Here is a 26861-nt window from a genome sequence, read left to right as displayed (position 1 = left end):
TCCCAAGTGCAGATGAGAGGCTCTCTTTAAGTCTTCTCTCTTTCGATTGCATCGTGCTTGTATTTATAAATTTTGATTAACTTCTTGCGTATTATCATCACATCCTTTCCTATCCTCATAACGGAGAAGATCGGCGTGGACGGCAATGGAAGTTTTCATGTATTTTTTTTACTTCAACATCTGACTGGAGAGCTGTTCCTACCCAAATAGCATTCCAGAAGCAATTAGAATAGGAGTACATGTTAAAGTTTTAACAAAACAACTTTCAGTATGCAACCTACGAATTACTCCGTTATCAGGCAACTCAATAAACCGAAATAGACAGATTTTTCGGGCCTTTGTATTCCTAAGCATAAGGCGTTCCATAAGGCACACCCTATCCGACCATGGCGCGTAAAATTGTAAATTGATCCGTTCTGAACGGTTGTTCAAAGTCGGAAAAACAACCAAACTTCGGGTTTGTTACCTACCCTCAATACACGGGAACTCACTACGTACAAGCCTCAACCCGAAAACCCATTACCGGTACATTTGGGGAAAAGTCAAAATCGGAAACCAACCTTGAAGCTTTGTCGGCGAATGATGGATGTTGAACGAGCGAGCGGGGAAAGTTGTACGTTTCGGCAACTGGTTGTTGGATCGTTCCGTCGTTCGCTAAAACTTCCACATAGAAGCGTGGCGAAGCCAATTACGTTAAAACAAAAATTTCGATCCGCACTGGATGTGAGTCCCCACCGCGCGTGTTTTTCGTTGTTGAAAATCGAGTTTCTGATAGTTATTCCGACGATGTGGGGTGGCTGGGTGGCGGGCAACCATTCCATGGTGGAGTTCAAGAGTTCAGCTGCTACGACGACGAAGCACCGTAAATTGGCTATTCCGGTCGGGAGTTTATTGTTTCGAACGTCGTGCACCGAGCGGACCAAATTGACATGCATCATGCAGACGTGTGCATTTATCTACTGTACAGTACGGTGCATGGTGTCCATTCAAGTGCAGTCGGGATGGATGTCTCTGTATGTTCTGGAAAACTCGTGTCCGGAAAAATCGTTTTCATCGCATTTATTTTCGCTGACAGATGGCTCTCGTAAGCAGATTTTTCTCGGAATGGCAGGGCATGCTGCATGTGTGGCAATGATTTACGGAAAAATTATCGAGAAGTCGAACAATTTTATTCGCCTTTTATACCATCGACGGCTAAGAGTTTTTTTTTAATGCGTTGATTTTTTTTTTGACAGCTTGAATGGAAGAATTGATGACTATAATGAGTAAGATTTTCATTGCACTGGTTTACAGCATTTTTGAACTCGTTAAGCTGTAATGATCTTCTTTAGTGTAGAATCTTGTCCTTAGTTTGGATACGCGAAGGAAAATAGTATGCAGTAGAGTGTAAACTCTTTCGATTTTCTATACGAAACTGGTGATTTGAAATCGTTTTGTGTTCTATTTATATAAAGCAAAGTTGCCCATTTCAAGTATATATTTCTCCATAACCAATGAGTCGACAGCCTGGAAGAAGCGTTGTCGTAGCTAGCTTTTTTCTTTTTTCTCACTCACTCTCTTAAACAAACACGAGAGAGAAAAGGATGGAAGAAGGGGCACAGGCCTGCTCACCATACACCTGAGCGGGGAGCTTAGGTAGTATGGAGTTCAACAATCAACGAAGGAGGTTTGGCAACGAACATCATGACACACTATTTTGGAAGGACACTAAAAGACAATTCACATCGTCTTCAGCCAGAGGCTGCACAGACTGAACACATTACTTACACTAGACAACGGACAACACACAGAACACCCAGTGGCCCAGTGATGAATTTTTCGTATGACGAAAAGTTTCCACCGACTGGAGCGGGAATCGAACCCACACTCCGAGGCTTACGATACGCCTAGACGACTGCCGCCGCTAACCGCACGGCCACGAAGCCCACGAAAGTATGGTTCTGGAACATTACCGGCTTCCCGGATGCCCTCCCCATTCCCTTTGCCTTGGACGGCGAGACAAGGTCAACATCACACCTACTTCGAACCTTTTTGTACTTTAGAGCATGTAGGTATCAAAACTGCTACCGCGAGCGCCGCCATTTGGTCTCCTATAGCTCAGAGACGATCAGCATTGCACCACCTTTCTGAAACTTGACCCACCAGCCCCATAAGAAATACACGCGTCGGTAAAGAAGTTTGAGAAAGGCTGGCATAGCATATAGAGGAACTTGCCAACATGGACTTCCACCTGCCCTGGACCTTTCTGGGATCCCTTTCCCAGGGCTCAAATCCAACCCAGTACACCAACGCCACGACAGCATAGCTACCAGCATGTTCCTCGCACCTCCACTTGTTCAATAGGAGAGTCCAGGGTTGTTGAGGAGAGTCCAGGGTTGTTGGCCATCAGCATAATGACAGTATATTCAGTGACGATGAACATTTTATTTCTATCTTCGTCACAAACAAAACATCGCTTGACGGTTTATTCATGAACACAGTCACCTTCTAGGTACGTAGTGAAAAAAAATATTCGAGTACATCGTCGCTCTCTTACTTCTGTCAGTTGCTCGAAAGAGATCCACAACTGAACCATTTCATCAGTCGTCATGTTTTGCTTGACGAAAAAATAATAAATTTAGTCGAGCATTTTTGTTCATTCGATACTCGATGAATACGCATTCTGCTTAATTTTCATGGCCTTTACTCTAAATTAGGAGAACACCCGCATTGAGGCTTAGAGCATAGATCTATTAAAGGATGGTTTGATATTAATTGCGCATGAAAACCTATCACTAGAATCAAATGTTATGCTGTTATCGAAGCAAGCAGTGCTGATCAAGGTTGTTAATCGATAAATTATCGTTATCGCCGATAACGATAATTGTGTTCAACGTTATCGCTCACTGCGATGATGATAAATTATCGCAGGATTTATTTATCGTCGTTCGATAATTCAACGCTAGTTAACTGAAGTTAACTTTGGAAGTTTTGATCATAGCAATCTTGGTCGAAAACATTTGACGTCTATAAAGCTGCTTGAACAAGTGCTTGTACGTGTTGGGGTTCAATCGGAAATTCTGCCAGGGATTTTATCGGGTATTTCGTGTCATTCTGTCAAGAACCCACCAGGGATTCCAACGGGAATCTTGCCAGGCATTTCAACGATAGTTTGCCGTCATTCCAACAAAATGTCCGCAGGGAATTTCTTCGATGATTCCTTCGGAAGTCCCATCAGTATCCCTGGTAGAATCGAATATTTCACCAGGAATTTCATCGCGAAATATGCTACGAATTTATGCAATAATTCCTCGCATTTCATCGGAAGTTCTGCCAGGGACCCCAACGATTTCTCTAACGGTTCCATAAGGAATTTTCCCAGAGGTTTCATCTGAAATTCCTTATAGCATTTTTGTAAAAATGCTTTCGAAGATTCCACCGGCTCCTGTTGATCACAGTATTGAACAAAAGATTTTTCTTCCGGGCGAATATATTTTGACATTCAAAAACCACGTAGACCAAACCTTGACCAGCTCAGACCCTCCCCCCCCCCCTCGTTGACTTTTGTCCATACAAACATTTTAAAATTTGTATGGAGCGTAAACTTCGGCTAGACCCCTTCCCCCAGCTCCCCCTGGTTAATGAATGGTCTTCATGTAGCAGCTTGTGATGCGTATTAATTTCCTTAAGGTTTTGACTTAAAAAATGATCCAACATATTCATACTTAAGTCATGTATACGGAGGGAAATATTTGTTGACTGAAGTAAAAAAATAACCACTCCATCGATTTCTTTACTTGGCATTCAACAGTTAACTCGATAATTTTCGATAAATTATCGAAGACACGATAACGATAACGATAATGTAACGTACTTTTTATCGTTAACGACGGTTTATCGAAAAACTGTCAACGAGGTCATAGTTGGCGTTAAATTTATCGGCGATAATTTATCGATTAACAACCTTGGTGCTGATCGCGTTCTAACCAGTAGGCTTAGTAGGCTAGCCAGGACGAAAGTTTTCAAGTTGTCATTATTCCTCAAGAACTTGAAACGTTACCCGGTCATCCTATACCTTCATTCAAGAAATGAAAGTTTCATTTAATAATCAAAACTAAGTATTATTTTCACGGTTTTCAATATTTAAGTGTAAGGACTATGTGCTGTTCTTGCGTATTGGTTGAAATTCTCAGGTTGGAAATATTACAAGAAACACCTGACAGAGCTGAAGAAAATCTAAATAAGGCTGAGTATACGCCACACTACTAATTTATAAAACGAAAAATTCGGATTGGTAAAACATATATGCATAGTACTTTTCCTCTTTTTTAGAACAAAGGGAAAAACCATATGTACCTAAGTAGGACCACATTGCTTGCCGTGAATAATGAAGATACTGACACTGAACAACATAACGAAAAGGGCTCATCATCATTTACCATTTTTACAAAGGCTCCACTTGGCGGTTTACCAACTCAAGTTAGTATTAAACAAGTTAAACTACACGGACATAGTAAAGGCTTAATATCACATAAAGCACGACTTAGGTATATTTACTTTTTACCATACTTATTCTATGTGAATCTAGGTTAGACTCGTTCAGCTGACCTGGCAAACGGTTCAACCCAATTACCGCATAATCTAGATCTCCGATGAAGAAATCTGCCGTGGTAGCGATATTCCTCTCACACTGATACCCGTTCTTATCAATGCAGTTGAAGCCCGGAAATTGGTACGAGCGAAAATCGATTTTCTCCAAATCCTCGCGCCGGACCTAACTTCGGAAGTGGGGCGTTGTTTAGCAGACCTGATGATCTACACAACGCACGACTTCCGAAGTTACGTCTGATGCATAGATTTGGAGAAAGATCGATTATCGCTCACACCAAATTCCGGGTTTCAACTGAATCAATAACATAATTTACCTTAGCATCGTTTCTAAAACTGGACGTTAGTCGTGAATCGAATCTCAGTCCTACCTGCAGCTCATTCGAGTTAGGCCAAAGTCAGTTTTTGTGAAATATGAGCTTTTAAAAAACATCATTATGCACAATACATTCCACTAGACAAGGATGGGAACACTCACTTGCAAAGAGTTACACTCACTTGCTATTTTCTCAGCTCAGAAGCGTGCAAACAAAAACCGATGTATGGACGACTTTTGCCTTATGGTTTTGTGTAAAACGCACGGGTGCTGAAATTATCTTTTTGCAATTTCTCATCGTAATAGACTGTTTTATCTCACGCAAATCTGACAGGAAAAGGCCTAATTTCCCACACCAAATAAACAGTGCTGTAATGGTTCATTACAGCACTGATTTGCGTTGCGTAATGAACCATTACAGCACTGTTTTCAGTTTTGATCAACTTCTTGATGCTTTCTGGACGCAGTTTTGAAAAATTGTGATAACTACACGTTATAATCTGCTATAATCAGATTTCCTTAAACAAGGCTATGAACATCAGTGTGCAGTTTGATGGAAATATTTTGTTAAAAACTAACCTCAAGCGGTAATTTATGAAATTGCAAAAAACGTTGTACGAAACTCGGTACAGAACCTCGATTTTTACAGCACTCGTCGTAATTATCCAACTCGGCAAGCCTCGTTAGATAAATGTACGACTCGTGCTGTAAAAATCGTTATTCTGCACCTTGTTGCGTAAACTACTATTCCGTTTTTCACTACTTTCGGCCATTTCCACAAAATTGAATCACACGCGTCGGGAAAACAAACAAAACTGATGATGGTGCTAAGACGACGACGACGGCGGCGGAGACAAACGTCAAACTTGGTGATAGTATTGAGAGAGAATGAACCACCTGACAAGTTTTTCGAGTAGATTCATTCAACGCTTGATGGTTTTTATTATTTTTTGTCCTCGCATACAAAAACAAAGAGAATAGAGGGCAAACAATAAGAGAGCATTCTAGTTTCATCGACATACGTCGCTCTTTCGTCGTCACTGGTGAATGACGCATCGAAATGAAGATTTTTTTGAGGTGAAGATTTATTTTTGGTTTTCGTCAACCGTCACTGACGAAAAAGATGGTTACCAACTCTGGGAGAGTCAAGTTCGACCACAGACAGGGTACATATGTAGCCGACTCTGCACCCTTGTTGAGCGCATCGGAAATACCCGCCCAACTGACACTATTGAATGCGTTCTTTATTTCCATGATCATTACTGCAGATTAGTGAATTCCCCTCCTCTTGGCCACAGACAAACAGACGTAACACCTTGAGCAATTTTCATGGAAATCCATCGCCCAGTTCACACTACCATCACCTGGTGGAAAAGTTGCACGAATAACTGTGTTGTGCAATATCGTCAACAGAAGGTGCTAGTGTGAAACGGCAAACGCATAGAAAAACGATGCGCGCGCCTCTAGTTGTAAGACACAACTATGAAAATTTAAAATGATCGTTAAAAGCGTAGTCGATGGAAATTTCGCAAGTGTTACGTCTGTTTGTCTGTGTCTTTGCAGTCAAGATAGCGTCTGCAGTCGACCTCCCCATCCGGAAGCCTAACTGGTTACGCAAGAGGCCGTCGGTGTACCTACCTTAACAGTCTGTTGAAGATGATCTCAAGCACCAGCCCCGCCGAGTCAAACAAGCATGCTCTAGATGCAGGCCCGGATTAAGGATTGTGGGGGCCCGGGGCCAAAGCGGATGAGGAGGCCCCTCGGAGGTACAAATGTCATGAACAAATAAGCTTTTCTTTGTTTTTGTTAATGTTTAGCAAACAAAAAGGTTTTTGTGGGGCCCCTCGGCCCCCCTTAGATCCGGCCCTGTCTAGATGCCGATTGATTACTTGGTGGTTTCCTTATCTTTGGCAGGACCAGGCTCTATCGCTTCTAAATCCCAGATAAGATTCCCTCGTTCAGACATTTTTTTTTCTGCATAGCAGATCTGAACATCCCGAGAGCCTCTGCAATGGCTACTTTTAAATTCTAGGTTCGTAACTCCGTCCGGACCTGGGACATTACCCACGCTAAAAGATTTTGCAATTCCCACAAGTTCCTCATCGGCGATCCTTCCCTCATCGCCAGCCCCAGTACCCAGCGGTCTTCGGAAGGAGGCCCATCTCTGGATACTGCGTGTATATCGTTTATCAAGACTCTGTAATCATCACCAAAAACCAGATCGACATCGAGCATAACACTAGTTTACAAAATAAAACGAAAGTCATGAACTTGTGTCAACGATCAAAATTTTTGAAGTACAATTTAGCACTGATTTCGAAACCGTGCTTCAAAAAATTTTAAGTAGAGCAGTTTTTGAGTTTTAGCTCAATATCGAGTTTTACAACTTTTAAAAATTTAGAATTTACTAAAATTCAAATATCTTGCATTTTGTACAACCAATTTCAAATCTTTTTCTATAAATTGAAAGCTGAATACAATACCATTCGATCATCTGAATGCAGGTTTTGCGTCAGATTGATGAAATTCAAGATATTGATGAGTTTTATGGACGATCTCCTTAAATTTTAGCTAAATTTCCAAAAATATATGAAGAAATGTATTTTTTTCAATAAGAAAATAACAATTTAAAAATTCTTTCTAAACATTTATTTGACATATCATATGTAGGCGAGTTACAGTAAAAAATTCAGCTCAATCAGAGCATTGATTACGGAGAATTAAATGTGTGAAGTGAACGACGTTGCTTAAAAATAGAACAAAAATCGATTTTAAATCATCAACCTTGTATGGAAAGTCGAAAAAATTTCCGCTCTACTGTAATTTTTTTCCTTCGCGTATTTGAACTCAGGGCATGATTCTACACCAAAAATGATTATCAGCTTACCGAGTTCAAAAATGCTGTAAACTAGTGTAATCAGTGCCTTTAGCAGGATTTGATCCCGCTGGTTCTTGAAAAGACTTCCTCATTCCATGGCCGCTTCATAATGTCCAGCACCGGCATGACTAACTCGATCGAGCTCCGAGAAGGTGCATAACAGTTAAAGAATAAGATCCCGTTGATTTTAGCGACCACGAAGCCCTCGTAAGATGTAAACACCAACTCCTGGGCTGGGTACCCCCTTATTCTTATTATTTTTATGCATTTTTCATTTATTCATCTTTTTTACCTAGAAAAAAAAGAGGGAGAGCTACTCAGAACCATTATTGCGCATAAGAAAATGTATTAATGACGGTAACTGTGGAAACGGTGGCCAGGACCTGCCGTAATTCTGCAAAGTGACGTAAGCGCCATTCAAAATGTCGACTTTTTTTTGGTACATTATATCTAATATCTGGAGTAAAAATAACACTGTGGTATGCCTCCTGGAGACGTTTATATTGGAGTAGAAAGGGAGGTTGCAGGGGCGTTTTAGGGGGTCCCAAGGGACTTCAGCGAAGTACCAGGAGATCTCAGGAGCGTTTCAAGGGGATCTCAGGGATTACCAAGAGAGACCTCTAAGAGGCTTTCAGGGTCCTCTCAGAGGCTTTACGGGATCCAGGGGCTCTCCAGGGTTCTTCAGAAGATTTCAGGGGGTGCCATGGATCCTCAGGGTGCTTCAAGCGGTCTCAGGGGTCTCCAAGGAAGTTCCAGCGGGTCTCAGGGGGTTTCAAAGGGTTCCATGGGGCTCCAGGGGTTCTCTGGGGCGTTCCAGGAGGGAGCCTCAGGGGCGTTTCAGGGCATCCAAAGGGAGGTACCTGGAGGTTTAAGGGGCGTTTGAGGGGCGGTCCACAGGGTTTCAGGCAGTGAGCCGTACAGCACTTTTACCACTATCGTCGTAACGCTTTTACCGCCATGCCTTATGTTGCCAGTGCTGAAAATGACATTTCGACATATCTAAACTCAACCACCTACTGCTCATTTTAGAAGTTGATCCTAAGAATATGGCATATAAAAAACTGGTGAAGCTAGACCAATTCTACAAGAAAGTCACGAAGAAGCCACTGTTTTTTCAAATATTTACGGTAAATGTCACGGACTACCTTCGAAAAATGCCAATTGATATTTATGGTGAATTTACCTTCAATATTCGAAAAGAGCGGTTTTTCCGTGACTTTCTTGTGGAACTGGTATAGCCGCACAAGTTTTTCATATACAATATTCTCAGATTCAGCTTCACAAATGAGCTGTAAGTGGTTGAATTTAGATATGCCGAAATGACATTTTCAGTACTGAATGTTGCATACTACCGTCACACACTACGAGGGCGTTTTTAGGACATTTCAGATGCATTTTAGGAAGTTTCAGAGCATTTTTGGCGAGTTTCAAAGGCTTACGGATGCGTTTTCAAGGGTTTCGAAGAATCTCAGGTGTGTTACATGTGGTTCGTGCACGCTAACGCCGCTCAGCACAAAAGTGCATAATTTCCAGACTACACCAAAAATGTGTAACCCTTGCACATTCACAAAATCAGCTCCTGTGTCCGCAAAATCGTTAAATTCGCAAACATTTTTGTTCAGCAATCTAGCTAGGTTTACTAGTGACCTTTGAAAACAAAAAAAATATCAACATTTCGCATCTAGACGAGTGTACGAGCTGTTTTTGAAAATGTGTAACTGTAACACATTTTTGTGTGGTCTGGAAATTATGCACTTATGAGTAGGGCTTACACATTTTAGTGCTGAGCGGTTTTACTGTGTGGGAGTTTAAGGTGGATTTTGGAGGCATTTTTTGAAAGTTTCAGAGGATTTCCATAGACCCCTTCACAAAAACCCTTGAAACCACTTGAAACGCTCCTGAAAAGCCTTGAAAGGTCCCTAAACCTTCATAACCCCATATAAATACCCCAGAAAACCATTGTATATTGTTCTGGCTATAATAGTAAATGAAGCCAACAACGTCCGTGGCCGTATGCAGGTTAAAGAATACTTCCCTTATACTGGCGTTATGGCTAATTTTTATACACAATGCATTCAATATTAGTGCTTGTAGCATTATTAATGATACTGTTCATTATTTTGGACTTTGAAGCATACTTCTGTTATGAAATATGATGCTATTCTACAGAAACCCCTATTTTTAGGGGTAAGGCCCTTTAAAAGGGCGTAACTCAAAATTTCGTCTAACGATTATTTTAAAAATTTATCCAGAGGAGTAGGAATGATAAAGAAAGAGAATGGCGCTTCAAATTTTGATGGCAGAAACATGCTTCTGTTATGGAATATGATGTTTTTCTATAGAAACCCTGATTTTTTAGGGGTTAGGCCCTTTAAAAGGGCGTAACTCAAAATTTCGTCTAACGATTTTTTTTTAAATTTGTCCAGAGGTGAAGGAATGATGAAGAAAGAGAATGGCGTTTCAAGTTTTGATGGTATATTTTTTTTTTATAATGACGGTAAATGAAGCACCGTGCAGAAAATTTGATGTTTGAGCGGTGTTGACACCGCTCAAACGTCAAATTTCGTGTGAGAGTAAGCTGGCCAGTTTAAATTCGTACAGTAATCCATATTTCAAGTGGTAGTCTAAATATGCGTATCTGTCAAAGGATTAGCATTAAATATGGGGCGAAATTAAAGGTACAAAAAGACATTGCAGTATTGCAAGAGGATATTTTACTTATCGGTATAAGATAGATAAAGCTAACAAAATAATTATAAACTGCATTTCAACTCGATAAATCACAACTAAGATGCAATGGAAACTCAAAGGACAATCGTTGACTAAAAACTTATGTATGTTCATTTAAGGCCCCTTAGCGTGTCAGCTAAAAATTTGCTCTTCTTATTTGATTCTTATTCCAAACAGTCATCAAGCACGATAGTAGTTGTGTATCCTTTCTATACCAATTCCATAAACAAACAAACAAAAATAGCACCTCTTAGTCTCGGTACCTCCAATGTAAACATTTCGAGATTATGAATCATTTGAAAGCAACTCAAGCAGTAAACTACTCTACTTCAATGAATAACAAGGAAACATATCCAAATGTCACGAAAAATGTTAGATTTTTATGTAACAAGCTAGAAGTGATCGAATTATTTTTGTACGCTCTCCCACTGTTTATGTTTGCTGCAACAGCAGTGCTGGCGGACCGCTTGGTGAAGATTTCGTAAATTATAATGCTTTGCTTATTTTATTAACAATTGTGGTAAAAAAGTTGAAAAATAATCACCCCACAAATTATTTTTGATTTTATGACGCATAACCAATGTGTTTGACTGGATGTTTTAATTGATTTCGATCAATTTCATTGATGCTATAGCCAGCAGGATCGACAGCACTGCGTGCAATGATCGATGATTGTGCGCGCCAAAAGACATCACCGCGCTGCCGCCGTCGTCGTTGGTACTGCGGTGGGTGGTAAACACCGCCAACCACATTTTAGTGCGGTTGAAACAAATCGTTAAAAATTTCTACTTTCGAGTGAAATAATGCTTTGGAATCGTGATTACTTGGAAAGAGGCTTGTATTTGAAGCAGTGTGAATACATTTTTATGCTGAATATTTCACGTGAAATTGATTATTTTATATGCCGATTTTTTACAAATATGTATTGGTGCAATGTTGTGTAAAGTTGATTTCGATCAATGATTTTGAAGAAGTCATTTTGCGATGACACGCTAAGGGGCCTTAAATAAATATCTTATGTTGTTATTGTGCGTGGATTTCCTTATCGAACACGGCGGTTCGAAACGGTCGTGTTTTGAACAGTCGTAAAAACAGTCGTGCTCCAATTTGACAAGTCAAATTGTCAAAAATGACAACTGATCTCTCTCTCGCCGTAAGAAAACATTTGTTATTCATTGATTGAATTAATTTTCGTATTTGAGGTTTTTCGTTCTTGAAATTGATCAGATTGAGAATTTTCAACGAAATTCAAGTGAATATTTACATATTGCCGAAATGCAGAATTCGATTCTTCAAAATGTGCAGCATCGTCGGGCGAGCAGCAACACACAGTACCATTGTTTGTACGGATACTATTTTCTTGGATTTTCACGGGCACAACTAGCAAAGATCTACTCAAAATCTAAATCAACTATCAGCTCCTGGATCATCAACTATGAACGAGACGGTATACTAAATGCTAATAAACGGAGGACCACATTCAGGAAATTCGACATGGACAAACAAAAGTGGCTAGTGAATCTGTATAAGAAAAATCCTATCCTGTATCTTGACGAAGCCCGGCAGCAATTTGCTATTCACTTCGGAACATCCATAAGTGCCTCGACGATTTGCAAAATTTTGCATGCTCACGGACTATCTTGGAAGACGCTGGAAAGGAGAGCCATCCAAATACGCCAAGCAGACATCGATCGATATACCCAAGAATTGAGCTGTTTTCAATGGGATTTGCATCAACTGCTGTTTCTCGATGAAGTTGCTTTCGCAAACGGTCGACTGTTGCGCAATAAAGGTTACGGAGTAGTCGGAAGAAAACTAGTGTACAAGGAAGAATTCTGCAGGAGACCCCGGGTATCTTGCCTTTGTTTTTTGGGACAAAACGGGATAGTCGAGTCTTTTGAAACCGAAGGAACATTTACGCGGCAAAAGTTCTTCGATTGTTGCCGAAAAATGGTTTTTTCAATCGATTGCGTAAGAACATATCCAGGTAGATTTTCAGTTTGGGTGATGGACGGAGCTCGAATCCACTGTGATTCTAATATCATACAGTATTTACGCTCTTTGGGGATAATTCCACTTTTTCTCCCAGCATATTGCCCGTTTTTCAACCCAATTGAGGTGGTTTTTGGGTTGGTAAAAAAATATTTGAGACGAAACTACACAGAAGGATGCAAAACACCATTGTCAAATGTTGTTCAAGGTGCACTAACTAAATTCACATCATATGATTGCTCCAAACTTTTTCAAAAATGTGGATATCTTCCGGGAGGAAAATTTGACCCATCAATAAGCGAACAATAAAGTGAAATGTTTAAACCGTATGTGTACTTTTAATTTATTTGGTATGAGATTAGAACCCTTCTACTGAAATTCTAAACAAACAACTTTCGCTATCATCCATCTTTTACTCTTGATGGTCGACATCAATAGCATCAGTGACCTTAGATGCTAATTTCCGGCTAAACTCACTTTCCTCGGGTGGCAGTGATGCTTCCATAGCTTGCAGAAGTGAATGAGAAGCTCGAACTTGTGCCTTCAGTTCATGTGCTTGCAGTTGAACCTCCGCAACGTTTATAGCAACCGAATCAACCCTGTCGCACAAAGTATTGATTGATGAAGAAATACTTTCAACGATGTTGTAGGCGACTTGTAAACCATGACGAGTGGCTTGAAGACGATGCACTTCTGATACCGGCACCGATCGGAATAGATGAAGGTATTCGTCCGGTGGAGCATCCTTCATTAGATTCGGTCGTACATCACCGGGGTGAGCAAGAATGTAATTCGCCCATTTTTCCCAAGAAGCGTACAACGCAGTGTAGTGCGTATGCGTACTTTTCAATTGCTCGATACAGCTAACAATTTCCTGTGTTGCTGGTGCTCCTGTTTTGTCCTTCGACTCAGGGTGTAGCAGTTTTTTGTTCACCATGTCCCATAGAGTGTTCGACGCCACAGCAGTAGAATGTTTGAAAACGTGGACCTGCACCTCACTTCCGCGCCACTTCGACAGCAGCTTGGTATTTTCACCCAAATCAGCCAGAGTGTGCACCTTTTTAGTCTTGCCATGCTTCAGAAGGATGTATTTTCCGATATCCGACACGTCCGGAGTCTGCTTAGATGCCCATCTCACGTTTTTATCACCATCGGAACAGTCAACAACCACTTCACGGGCAACGAAATTTGCGCAATGCTTCCAAATACACTTATGCAATTCCGGCAGCGTATGTCCATAAATATCCCGCTTGAACAGTGCATCTGATAAATGTTGCGTTCGAAACGACCGAGCATAAAAGGCGCCGATTATGTGGAATTGATACTTTCTGTACTTCTTGGCTGACATGTTGAGGGAAAATGTCACTTGTTCTCCTACTTCAACTCCTCCGTCGTTTTCAGTTGGCTCTTTGCTGGAATTGGAACATTCTCCCGAAATGGATGATCGCAAATCTTCGCCTTCAACGTTGATAGATGGGACGGATATGTTCCGAAACTGTTCTGGTTCATCGATAGCTGCTGTCAATTCATCGTTGTCAGATTCCAAATACTCCTCTTCGATATAGTTTTCTTCTCCTCCAGGAATCTGGATGGAATCAGATGATTCATCATCTTTCGTGTCGCTCATTCTATGGGATGTAAATAAACAATAAATTATGAATAGATGAAAACTAATTCATTTAATTTAAATACCTTTAAGCCTTCCAATGATAATTTTTAATTCTTTCCGGAGGACCAACAAATAATATTTCTGACTGCTTGTTTTTGTTATGGTTTCACTTTTGACAGCCAGAACTAGGTTCAAGGGGTGCTCAAAACGGCACCCTACGTACATCCCTAAGCGAAAACGGTTGTTTGAAAGTGAAGTGAAATCGACTCCGGAATCCAACACTGAAGTGCATACACAATATTGCTGACTGCACCCCAAATTGGACTGACACAATAGTGTGCACACACCTTCAAAGTGTGATTGCAGCGCAGGGACACGTCGGATCGAGTTGAGGTCTTCGGTGCACTTATTCCTTGTAAATAGAGGAATAAGTGCACCGAAGACGTCGAGACGATCCGAGGCAAATGTGCACTTTTATCACACTTTTTAGGCATACCAAAAAAAGTGTGATAGTCCAATTTGTGATGTAGTCTGCAATATAAACCGCTATCTGGTACAGCTGAATTTTCCTCCCATCTAACCCCCTTAACGACCCAGTTCACCTAAGCACACACAAACAATCTGTTGCACCGTCGTCTTCGTTGGTTATGAACGGAACCGTATCAAGTTCCCCAAGACAAACCCAACAATGGCGACACAAATGAGTAAACAAAATTTAATAACACTAATTGCACGATTTATTTCTCGCCACTCGTTCGCCTTGTAGCGCACTCACTTGCTTGGTAGGTAGGTACAGCATAAGACAGACTAAAGCCAAGGACTTGGAATTTCTTCTTCATTGTTTCGTGCCAGAATCCAGGCCATCCGTTTCGCCAGTCGTCGTTTTTCCTTCGTCCTGTGGCGGCGGTCCCACTCGTAAATACACGATTCCACATCTGTCGACGCCTTGGAGGAGCTAATGCCGCCACCTCCGCCGCCGCTACTGCAACCGTCATGTGGCCGCCGTCGCTGTCGTTCTCGTTCGAAGAAAAGCCGCAGGTGCTCTGGCAGTTTCCCGAGCAATGACTCATCCCCACTCCTGCTGCTACTGCCGTCGGGGGTGACGATGGTTTCCTTCGCTTCGCAGTCGTTAATTTTCTCCTTCTTGCCATGCTTCTGGCACCGTAGCTCCTGGATCCGGTCCCGCCATGTGTTAACCAGTAGCGGTCGCAGTAGGCCATCGCCACCGAACTCGAAGTACAGCCGACGGCCTGTCACCAGTGTTGCTCGCAGCACTTCCCGTCCTCCGCGGTGGCGTTCCACCTTCAACCGCACGAACCGCAACGGCAAGGCGCACAGCAGCTCGAGACAGTCGACTTCCGGATCGTGACATGGCGGCCTCCACCACACGTCGCCACGTGGCGGGTTCGCCACGAAATCATCGACCGCCACAAACAGCCAGCCCGTCGCACTCAAGCCCAATTGCACGGCCCGGATGCCCTGGCCACACCGATCCACCTGAGCGAATGGGCTTTCGATCAAAATTCTGACACTATCTTCGGCGCCATCTTCCAGGTCGACCTGCTGCTGCTGCTGTTGGACGGGGTCGCTTCTGCTGGTTGACCGCTGATGGCGATACTCCCCCAGCAGGAGAAGCTTTTGAATGCGATGGTACATCGTTTTTCCGATTGAGTGGGTTGGCGTTAGGCAAATGAGTGTGGGTGGAATGTCGTGTCACGTCGCGACGATGGAAAAGCTAACCAAGCTACAAAGTTAGACGAGTCACGCAACTGTTGCTTTATGTTTACTCCGGCTAGGGCAGCTGAACTTTGATTGCGATCAGAACTCCTTGTCGCGAAGAAAAGTAGGCTATATTGGTTTAACTGGACCTTGAAAGTTGCTACTTGAACACATGAAATATTCTGTTATAAATTACAAATAATAATTATCAATTTTTGGTACCAACAATTTCTCCATATCATTTTTTTTTGCATAATTTCAGGATAAGATTCTTATGAATTTTCTGATTTAATTTTCAAAAGAAAATATTGGGATTTTCATTAATGTTCAGACTACTGTGATGATATGAGAATCCACTAAATCATCATTTCCCAGCGACATTTCACAATAATCAAACTAATTTTGTTTAACGGTTGTGCATTGACTGTGATAATAATTCATTCGAGTCGAATCTAAATGAGTGCAAGTGTCGCAATATTTCCACATACATGAAATATGTGATTCCGGTTTATCAACAGTTCCATGAACTCAAGGCCTGACTTCAGCCTGGTTATCCCGGGTACTCAGGAATCTAGTCGAGGAATTTACTTACTCCTGTTAAATGTAGTTATAGTTTCTGGAGCTAACCGTTGTTTTCCGCGTGCAAATAATTATCATTGTTGTCAGTCTATGGTTCTCTGAAGTCAAGGCATGACTTCACTTAGATCATGAAATTTTCCTAGGAATAGTTTTTAGAGACCTTTTTATTGACACATGGTAAAATATGAGTCTAAGTACTGCACAGAGCCTCCACATAGGTAAAGCATGTAATTACAGTTAATCTACAACTCAATGAACTCAAGGCCTGACTTCAACCAGGCCATCCCGGATACTCAGGAATCTATTCGAAGAATTTACATACTTCTGTTCGGTGTAGTATTGGTTTCTGGAGCTAACCGCTGTTTTTCGCGTACAAATAACTATCATTTTAATCAATCTACGGTTCTCTGAAGTCAATGCATGACTTCAATCAGATTGCTCAAATTGTCTGCAGTACGTTGACATAACAAACATTTTACAGATGTTCAAGTATTGGTGCAATTAAGAGCGATAAAAACAATTGAAAATCATCCGTGGTGATTATTTCGAGTAATTGTATTTTCTAAGGACGGGTTTGGACAATCCATCGAGAGATTCAGGAAATATAAACAGCAGTACAAGTGGAACACATGTTCTAAAGATGTCTCCGATGACCTATGGGGTCAATAAGGAAATCATATCTCGTGTTTAAGAGGAAACAAACCATCATCGTTTAGCAAAAACTCAAAAACAGTTTTCTTGCTGAAATCTCAACCAATGTTAATAAAAATTTATCACTGCACTCTGGACACCATCTGGATAACAGTGAAATAATTTTCATTAGCGGTTTTGTGACTTGGAGGAAGAAAACTGCTTTTGAAAAATTGATGATTGTTGATGAATGAATGATGGTTATTTGAGCCTTAATGTCATTTGAAAACAACAAACGTAAATGTAGACTTGGTTGGTTCAGGAATGTTCAATATCTCAAGAATTCAAAGGAGAACTATCGAAGGATTTCAAAATCGAACCTGTAGCAACTTCAACTATCAATAGGCAACGGAATATGCAAACTTCCAATGAAATACTTCGTTAAGAAGAAAGTATTAGTAGTGCAAATCGTACTTGGCCTTATTTTTACCAGACTTGACCCAGTGACCCACCGGCCTTATTCCGTCCAGAAATTCAAGAAAATGTTGATACCGTATATTTCTAAAATTAGAGTATTGTACGAGTTTGAATTCAAAATTTAGTCTAATTCTGTTGAGAAATGGGCTATTGGCGATTTTTTGAACTTTTATATCGCAGCTGAGGACAAACGGGTTAAACCTGCTAATCCTCCGAAACTTCCTGAAGCCCCCTCGGACCCGCGGTTACGTACCTGAGACCATCCGAAACCCCTGAAACTCCCCTGTAACGTCTTACAAATCCGTTGAATATCCTCTGAATCCTCCTGGCATTTCCGACTACTCTCTGAAACGTCCCCCCGACCCCCCCAAAGCGCACCTGAAACCCTCCGAAATTCCCAAAAACGCCACTATAGCTCCCTGCAACGCTCCTGGAATCTGATGAATATCCCCCGAATCACACGGAAATGCCTCAGAAGTATCCCCAAAACTCCTGACAAAACTCCAAAAACCCCCCAAAAAACGCCCCTGAAGCCTTTGAACGCCTTTTAAGCGTCCTGAAAAGCCTTGGCAAGCCTCTCAAATTCCTCTGATTAGAAAACCCCGTAGAACTCACTTCTGAAAGCCTTGTGGCCGCCTAAAAAACACTTTGAAACCCCCTGTAATGCCATGAAACGCATCTGACCTAACAGAAAAGGGTTTCGGACAGGTTTCAGAGGCGTATCAAGCCATTTCGGAGAATTTCCGAAGCGTTCCGAAAGGATTCGTTGGATTGAGGAAACGTCCTTGAAATCCCCTGGAACACCCTGAAACTTCTTAAAGATCCCTGGAATGTGCCGGAAACCTCCTGGAAACTACTAAATCACTAAAACGACCACAAACACCATGTAACGGCTCTGAAATCTCCTGAATTTCCCTGGAACACTTTTGAAGCGCAACTGAAACTCTAATGAAAGCGCTTGAAACTCCTTTGAACGTTTTTGGCTTCTGAAACTACTTCAGATCCCACGGAACACCTCTGAAATGCTTTAAAACCACTTGGAACACACATGAGACCCCCTGGAACATCCCTGATACCCTTTAAAAAATACTCTGAATGCCTCTAAAACTCCTTGAAACCCCCTAAATCACTCCTGGACCTCCAGGAATGCCACTGATATCTCTTGTAACGCCCTTGAAACACCCCTAAACCCTTTGAAACCTCCTTGAAACTTCAGGATTGAAAACCCCAGCATTGAAAAGCCCAGGAACGCTCCTGAAACCCTTTGAAATCCCTAGAACTTCCTGTAACATCTCTAAAACCCCCAGAAATCCCGTAGGACACCATTGTAACGCCCCTGAATCCCCCTGGAAACCCCCTGAAATGCTTCTGGTATCCTCTGAAACCTCCTATTAACCTCTGTTAGGGCGCCTGGTTAGAACAGCTATGGCAGATTATGCACGAATACGGATTCCCGGATAAACTGATACGGTTGATCAAGGCGACGATGGATCGAGTGATGTGCGTAGTTCGAGTATCAGGGACACTCTCGAGTCCCTTCGAATCTCGCAGAGGGTTACGGCAAGGTGATGGTCTTTCGTGCTTGCTGTTCAACATTGCTTTGGAGGGTGTAATACGAAGAGCGGGGATAAACACGAGTGGGACGATTTTCACGAAATCCGTTCAGCTGCTTGGTTTCGCCGATGATGTTGATATTATTGCTCGTAAATTTGAGACGATGGCGGAAACGTACATCCGACTAAAGAGTGAAGCCAGGCGAATCGGATTAGTCATTAATGTGTCGAAGACAAAGTACATGATGGCAAAGGGCTCCAGGGAGGAATTACCGCGCCCGCCACCCCGAATTCATATCGACGGTGATGAAGTCGAGGCGGTTGAAGAATTCGTGTACTTGGGCTCACTGGTGACCGACGACAACGACACCAGCAGAGAAATTCAGAGGCGCATTGTGGCAGGAAATCGTGCCTACTTTGGACTCCGCAGAACTCTACGATCGAATAAAGTTCGCCGTAACACGAAGTTAACCATCTACAAAACGTTGATTAGACCGGTCGTCCTCTACGGGCACGAAACATGGACCCTACGTGCAGAGGACCAACGCGCCCTTGGAGTTTTCGAACGGAAGGTGTTGCGTACCATCTACGGCGGAGTGCAGATGGAAGACGGGACTTGGAGAAGGCGAATGAACCACGAGCTGCATCAGCTGCTGGGAGAACCAACCATCGTCCATACCGCGAAAATCGGGAGGCTACGGTGGGCGGGTCACGTCATCAGGATGTCGGATAGCAACCCGACTAAAATGGTTCTCGAGAGTCATCCGACCGGTACAAGAAGACGTGGAGCGCAGCGAGCTAGGTGGGTCGACCAAGTAGAGGACGATCTGCGGACCCTACGCAGAGTGCGGAACTGGAGACAAACAGCCATGGACCGAGTGGAATGGAGGCGGCTACTATGTACAGCAGAGGCCACCCCGGCCTTAGCCTGACCGGTAAGGTAAGTAAGGGCGCCTGGTTGCCCCAAGGGAAATGGTCAGGGGTAGATGACAGGAAGGGGGTTGGACTTTCAAGCAGAAAGATGGCGGTTATTTTAATAAATACTAGCGTTTATTCACTGGTGTTGACCCTTGGCAAGGTCTAAATGGACTGTATCGCTACACTAGGAAACGGCTGGTTTTTATAGGCCTTGACAGCAGTTTGGAACCTTCCCGAAGCTGCTGCCATGGTGACGACGTCGATGCGGTGGTGTGTGGTGCGGCGCCTTGACAAAATAGGGCACTGCATTGTTTTGATTTGGTATGGGATTTTGACGTTTCTTGGCCTTGTTGTTTACAAAATTTCTGTGAGAGTGAAAGAGAAGGAGAGAATTTCATGCAGTGCCCTATATAGGGATTTGAATGAGTTGCTGTGATCGGTTGAAGACGTTGCTGACCATGTGGCTGCCGGAGCGGTGTGGGTGCGAACACCCCCTTGAAACCCTTAGAAGGTAATGAAACCCCGCGAAAACCGCTGGAACGGTTCTGAAATCTCCTGAAATTCAGCTATGGATCCCGTGGAATACCCTCGAAACCCCTTTGAAAAAAAAACCCTGGACCAAGGTGTTTTAATAGAAGGTGTAAGCATCTCAGCAGTCAGTGGATGCGGGGTGCGCAGTATGGCGGGGGAAGAAGTAGTGACAGCTGGCGAGTTTGCGACCTGGCTAGCCGATGGGTTTGTTTATGTTTCCTTTCACTACACAGAGTTTCTATGGGGTTGTTAGGGGTTGTTTGTGAAAATTTTCTCTTGAGTCGGCATGATGAAAGTAAGTATTTATTCGTTTCTATGTTTTATATAATTATTTTTGGTGAAACAGACCTTTTTGGATGCATTTATTCAAACTCCTACTTATACCAGCTTGCAAGTAACCACCTGAATACTGGTCATTCAAACTGTTTGAGAGGAGTTTCGAGAAATCAACCAGGAAATGCTACGATGGAAGAATTCAGCAGTAGGTACTTGGTGTGCCATTAGGAAACATTTCCAATTCATGTTTCTGCTTCCTTCTTGGCATTGTTGCATTTTGGTCTGGTCGCAGGTCAAATGTTGTTCCCGATTAGGCTTCCGATACCGCTTCACAGAGCGTCAGGGAACAGAACGGGAACCTACAAGAAATCATTGCACAGGGGCATTCGTAACATGAAGAGTGTGGGATAGATGTTTGCGTCCCTGCTGATCAAATTTTTAACTAATTTGATCCTCACGAAGTGTAGCATACATTTTTGCAATCTATCCGTATTTTCAACGGTTTGGGACATTATTACTACACCGTAGAGGCCATCATTCGAAACATTAAAAAATGTGACAGCTTTTGATGTACACTCCCGTTCAAAAGTTTGGGGTCACCCCCTCAAAAACATGTCATTTTTTTAGGCCCATATCTCCGCCAATTTGCGTCCGACTTCAAAACCCTAGGTTTCATTCAAAAGATAATAAGTCAAAGAAACTTTGAACATGATTTAAAAGAAACTTTTTCAGAAAAAAATGTATGTAAACATAACCCAAAGTTGCCAAATTTTCTAAAAAATGAATATAAACTTACGGCAGTGTCGCTGGAAGTTGGGTCGACCAAATTTTAAGATGAGAGCGGTAATATGACCCATTTTCTATTAGCTTTCAACTGCCTTTTACGGAACTTAGCTAAAAAATCTAGAAAAAAAGTTATTAAGTAAATTAATCCTTGATGTCATCGACCAAAAGTTTGGGGTCACCCCTCAAAATGCTGTATCGGCCAAAAGTTTGGGGTCACTATCGTAAAACATGGAAAAATGATTTGTTGATATCTTTGTTATCTTTCATTCAATTTTAATTCTTCTTGGCTTATTTGAAACAAAATGAATGATACTTACTGCATAGACATTGAACCACACATATTTGTTGAAATTTACATACTAAAACTTAACGTAAAGTTGCCTCATTTTTTGAAGCGTGGTAAAATGTGCTAACTTTACATAACATTTTTATATACAAAAATCGTTAAATACGTTAAGTTGAAGACATCAAACGTAAATTTAGTTACCGTCAAATGGGGTAACTTGCAACACTTTTCGACTTTGAAGCAATATCATTGAAAATCTAAACATTTAAAACATCCTGTGAAGCATCGTCTTCGCTAATTACCCCGAGTAGAATACTACGCAGCACTTGGTTTACCAAAATACGTTGCCACCTAATCAGGAGGTGCGAAATACATGCTTGTTGCAAGTTTCCCCATCTGTGGGGTAACTTGCAACATAGGATATGAAGCTTGGTTAGCTATCATTAAACAGCACTAACATTCTAGTATTTAGTCGTATTGTAAATTGTTGATGTTATGCATGAAACATACCATGAAAAGATGTACACTAACCAATTGACATATAATTTTTCATGAAAGGATTGATAGTTATTGCAAGCGAGAGTATATCGTTTAGCAACAGGTCTCACGTCCCTCAAACACAAAATATATATGATTCTCGTGACTTAGCACTCATTACAAAATATCAACAATGATTATTGTCAATTCTTGGAAAGGTAGAGTGAGTCATCTTCAAGTAGTTTTCAGTTTGAAGTGGTGTAAGGCAATTTCAGCTAAATTAACATGATTGAAACACACCTATTCTACTTTGTAAATGTCAAACTCGCTAATTTGGGTATTAAACTGAAATAATTTACTCCATCTAGGTTCAGAATTGATATTGGTGATTGCTTTACAGCGTTCATAAACAAAAATTGAACTTTTAACATGATGAAACATGAATGATACTTCAACATGTGGTATTTCCTAACAATATTTGAAGGTCACGTGCAAAAAATGTAAAAAATGAATTGTCATTTGAAAATGAACGCGTTACGTCATCAATAAATGATCCATTTCGGTTATTTCTGTCAAGTATATCGTGAAATGAAGATAAACAATAGAAGGTTTCATCAAATTCAACTGTTGCAAGTTACCCCATAATGGTTGTCGAATATAATAATGATTTTTTGTATTACTTAGTCGAAAAGTTTATCAAACTTTTATCGTTTAGCTAAGCTTACTATTAGGTACCCTAACTGCAGGCAAGGTCATCAGACTTATCGCACTTACCATAAGGGAGAGGTCAAGCACGATTTTCATACTTGTTTTTATGGCATAAAATGAGCAACCCGTTTTAACAGTGTAGCTAAACCATAAACAAAGAAACAAAGCTTATTTTTATACTAAATCGATCATTGATACACATAATCTCTATAACTGAAATAGTAGGGCATACTAGTTTTCATTATTATTATAAAATGCTTCATATTTAGTGTATGTCATCGTGTTGCAAGTTACACCGCTGTTGCAAGTAACCCCGTTTGACGGTAATTATCTTTGAAATGAACCAAAAATAATTAAAATTGAACTATAGATGACGAAGATATCACCAAATCACTTTTCCATGTTTTACGAAAGTGACCCCAAACTTTTGGCCGATACAGCATTTTGAGGGGTGACCCCAAACTTTTGGTCGATGACATCAAGGATTAATTTACTTAATAACATTTTTTCCAGATTTTTTAGCTAAGTTCTGTAAAAAGCAGTTGAAAGCTAATAGAAAATGGGTCATATTACCGCTCTCATCTTAAAATTTGGTCGACCCAACTTCCAGCGACACTGCCGTAAGTTTATATTCATTTTTTAGAAAATTTAGCAACTTTGGGTTAAGTTTACATACAAAATTTTTTGAAAAAGTTTCTTTTAAATCATGCTCAAAGTTTCTTTGACTTATTATCTTTTGAATGAAACCTAGGGTTTTGAAATCGGACGCAAATTGGCGGAGATATGGGCCTAAAAAAATGACATGTTTTTGAGGGGGTGACCCCAAACTTTTGAACGGGAGTGTATCTAATGTCCATGGCATGCTAGCTCAATGAGAGTCTTATAATGATACTCTCATTGATGCAACCAAAACAAAGCAGCCAGCTGTCAAATTCAATTCCACTATGGCGGATATAGCAATTTGACATATTGGATTACCTCCCTTCTACTTACCTTGCCCTGGACGGCTTCTGATATGCCCTGAAACGCCCTAAAACATCCCTGAACCCTTTGAAAACCCCTGGTATGCCCCTGAAATCCGCTGGAACGCCACTAAAGCCCCTTGAAACCCCCTGCAATCTGATACTCTCTGAAACACCATTGAACGTCACAGAAATCTCTTGGAGCGCCCCTGAGACCAATTGAATACTCCAGAAACACCTCTAAAACCTGAAACGCTCTGAAATGCGCGAACACCCCTGAAGTTCTTTTAAAACCCATATAGCACACGGTGTGTCTAGTAGAAGAAATTTATTACACAAAAATAAGCATCGCTAATTTTTACGTTACGTGAAAGTTGACGCTTCTAGCTTTCATTCAAGCCCAACATCGAAATATTCCATCGGGGGAACTTTTTCATACAAAAATTGGGTATGTTTGTTAAGTAGAAATAGGGATTAATTTGGAACCGTTTATTTTGTATGGGGAAAAACAGTATTTTGAAAAAGTTGTTCGAGATCCCTCGGTGGATTTTTTTGAGGGACCGTGCAAATGAAAGCTGAAAGCCTCTATTTTTGAATAGCGAAAAATTTGACGATGCCTATTTTTTTGTTATAAACCTTTCCCATACACACGCCGTGAGCACCCCTGAACCCCATGACATCCCCTGAGACCCCCTGTAACGCCCATAAATCCCCGGGACAACTCTGAAATTCTCCTGAAGTCTCTTGGAACGCCCCTGAAACCTTCTGGAGCCCTTTGAAAACACATTGATCGCTCATAATACTCCTTGAAAAACTCTAGAACGCTTCAAAAATACCATGGAATACTCCTTTTTTATCGGTATTAACGAGATTTTTAGCCCTAGGCTAGTTCATCTCAGGACCAACAAATTCCTTCCCTTCCGAAGGAAGAACCCACATTTTTTGTGAGTTTGCCGGGAGTGGGATTCGATCCCAGGTCCTCGGCGTGATAGTCAAGTGTTCTAACCATCACACCAGGTCCGCTCCACATGGAATACTCCTGAAATCCCTTAAAAGCCCCTGGAACGCTCCCGAAATCTCCTGTAACTCTCTGAAACACCCCTGAAACCCTTTGAAGCTTCTGGCATGCCACTGAAACCCCCTGGAATGCCACTGAAGCTCTTGAAATCCTCTGGAAAGCCTCTAAAACTAGCTGGAACACCACTAAAAGTCACTGAAATCTCTAAGAACGCATTACAGAAACGCCCCTGAAACGTATCAAAGGGCGAACACGAAATTATTGCAACACTTACAACTGGCTATAGCTTTTTCCCGGTGGACAGAAATTATTCAAATTTTGTACAGTTACTCTTTGAGGTTTATTGCTTACATCCTGTAAACAGGTAGCAACGAACCTGATCTGTCAGTGCGCGCTTCGCGCATATATTGAGCGTCGCATGTTCTAGAAATGCCCCAAATAACAATGAATGATGAACAGTGAGAGTATTAGTTGAACAATGGCCGGTTAATGATGTTAGTGGCTGAACACAATGCCAGCTGAAAATATTGGTCTGAAGTATGGCTTGTTCAACCTCTATAATCAGCAATACATAGATGGATGAATATCAAGTGAATAGTATATTTTTCATCTGTGTAACCAGCTTTGAAGCATCCATCAACATGCAGAATTAATCAACTGTTGTTCAAACTGTAATCTAATAATTTTTGACAGTTGTTCCAAGCATGTTTTCGTGAAGTTCACATCGCTTCTTCAGCCTTAAAACAGGCTTAGCTCAGCTTACGTTCTTCACTATTTTGTTTTCGAGGATAGGTATACAATTGTGTATGATGTAGGAGCTGAGGTAAGTGACTATAAATCAGGAGGTCAGAGTACGATTTCCAGTTTTCCCACAGATTAATTTATACACACCGAAACATCTCTTCTGGAAATAGAAGCAGCTAATGGTAAAAATCGGCTCAGTGTTTATTTTTACACAATTGATGAATTCAATTTGATTAAGCGCATATATAGCTTCAAAACAGCGTTTCAAAGAACTGCAAATCAGCTAAAGGTTGAATAAAATCACCAAAATCAGATGTTTAGGAGCCGAATAAAAGATTGTACCTCTTGTGCTCAGCTTTTGTTCAAATGAAGGCTGATTTAATAAAGTTCTCCAACGTCTGTTCAGCATCAAATTGCTACCTGGGTGTCTAGATCTGGCAATACCTTTCTTGAAAGTACCGGTGATGATGATGACAGCAATGATGATCGATGAGCGCACGCACACACACACACACACACACATCCGCGGGTCAGTCATGTCACTCAAACTCTCGCGATGCGCTCAGTCACTCACTGGAAGTCACTCAGTCTCAATGATGGCACTCGCATAACAAACTCCTGTAACGCCCCTGAAATCACCTGGAACAACTCTGAAATACCCTTGGAACATACCTGGAACCACCACCATCACCAAGAGTAGGGTAGGTGGCAGGTTAGGATAGGAGGTTAAGATAGAGAATAGGGTAGACAGTAGGGTTGAATGTTAGTGTGAAGGTTTGGGTAGATGGCAGAGTAGACGGTAAGGTAGAGCATAAGGGTAGACGGTATGGTAGTGACGCTGTCTACTAGACAGTAGGGTACAGGGTAAGGTAGACGATATGATGGGATGTCAGGATAAAGGGTAGGGTAGATAATAGGACAGAGGGTTAGGGTAGAGGATAGAATAGTGGGTAAAGTGAAGAGTTAGGGTAGATGATTAGGGCGAAGGGTATGGTAGAGGATAGGGTAGAGGTTAAATTAGAGGGGGTAGAAGGTTAGGGTATATGGCAGGGAAGGCGGTAAAGTAATAGGTAGAGTAGAGAGCA

The 26861-nt window shown here is 41.5% G+C and overlaps 2 protein-coding genes across 2 annotated transcripts in view; both read left to right on the top strand.

Moving 5' to 3' along the window:
* The window catches only part of LOC115269372 (frequenin-2), a 75195-nt gene that overhangs the window by 34941 nt on the left and 13393 nt on the right, over nt 1-26861 (top strand). The gene's annotated exons all lie outside the window — the stretch shown is intronic.
* Nucleotides 11539-13366, top strand: LOC134284959 (uncharacterized). Its single transcript, XM_062844602.1, has one exon. The coding sequence runs from the start codon at nt 11787-11789 to the stop codon at nt 12810-12812; it is 1026 nt and encodes a 341-aa protein (XP_062700586.1). The 5' UTR covers nt 11539-11786; the 3' UTR covers nt 12813-13366.

Source organism: Aedes albopictus, chromosome 1 (assembly GCF_035046485.1).
Source record: "Aedes albopictus strain Foshan chromosome 1, AalbF5, whole genome shotgun sequence".
Lineage (NCBI taxonomy): Eukaryota > Metazoa > Arthropoda > Insecta > Diptera > Culicidae > Aedes > Aedes albopictus.
The sequence above is the reverse complement of the archived record's forward strand: the minus strand, read 5'-3'. Positions and strand labels throughout refer to the sequence as shown.

What these genes read in the sequence shown, in the direction of transcription:
- LOC134284959 (XM_062844602.1), top strand. Translation starts at nt 11,787, where the DNA reads ATGCAGAATTCGATTCTTCAAAATGTGCAGCATCGTCGGGCGAGCAGC.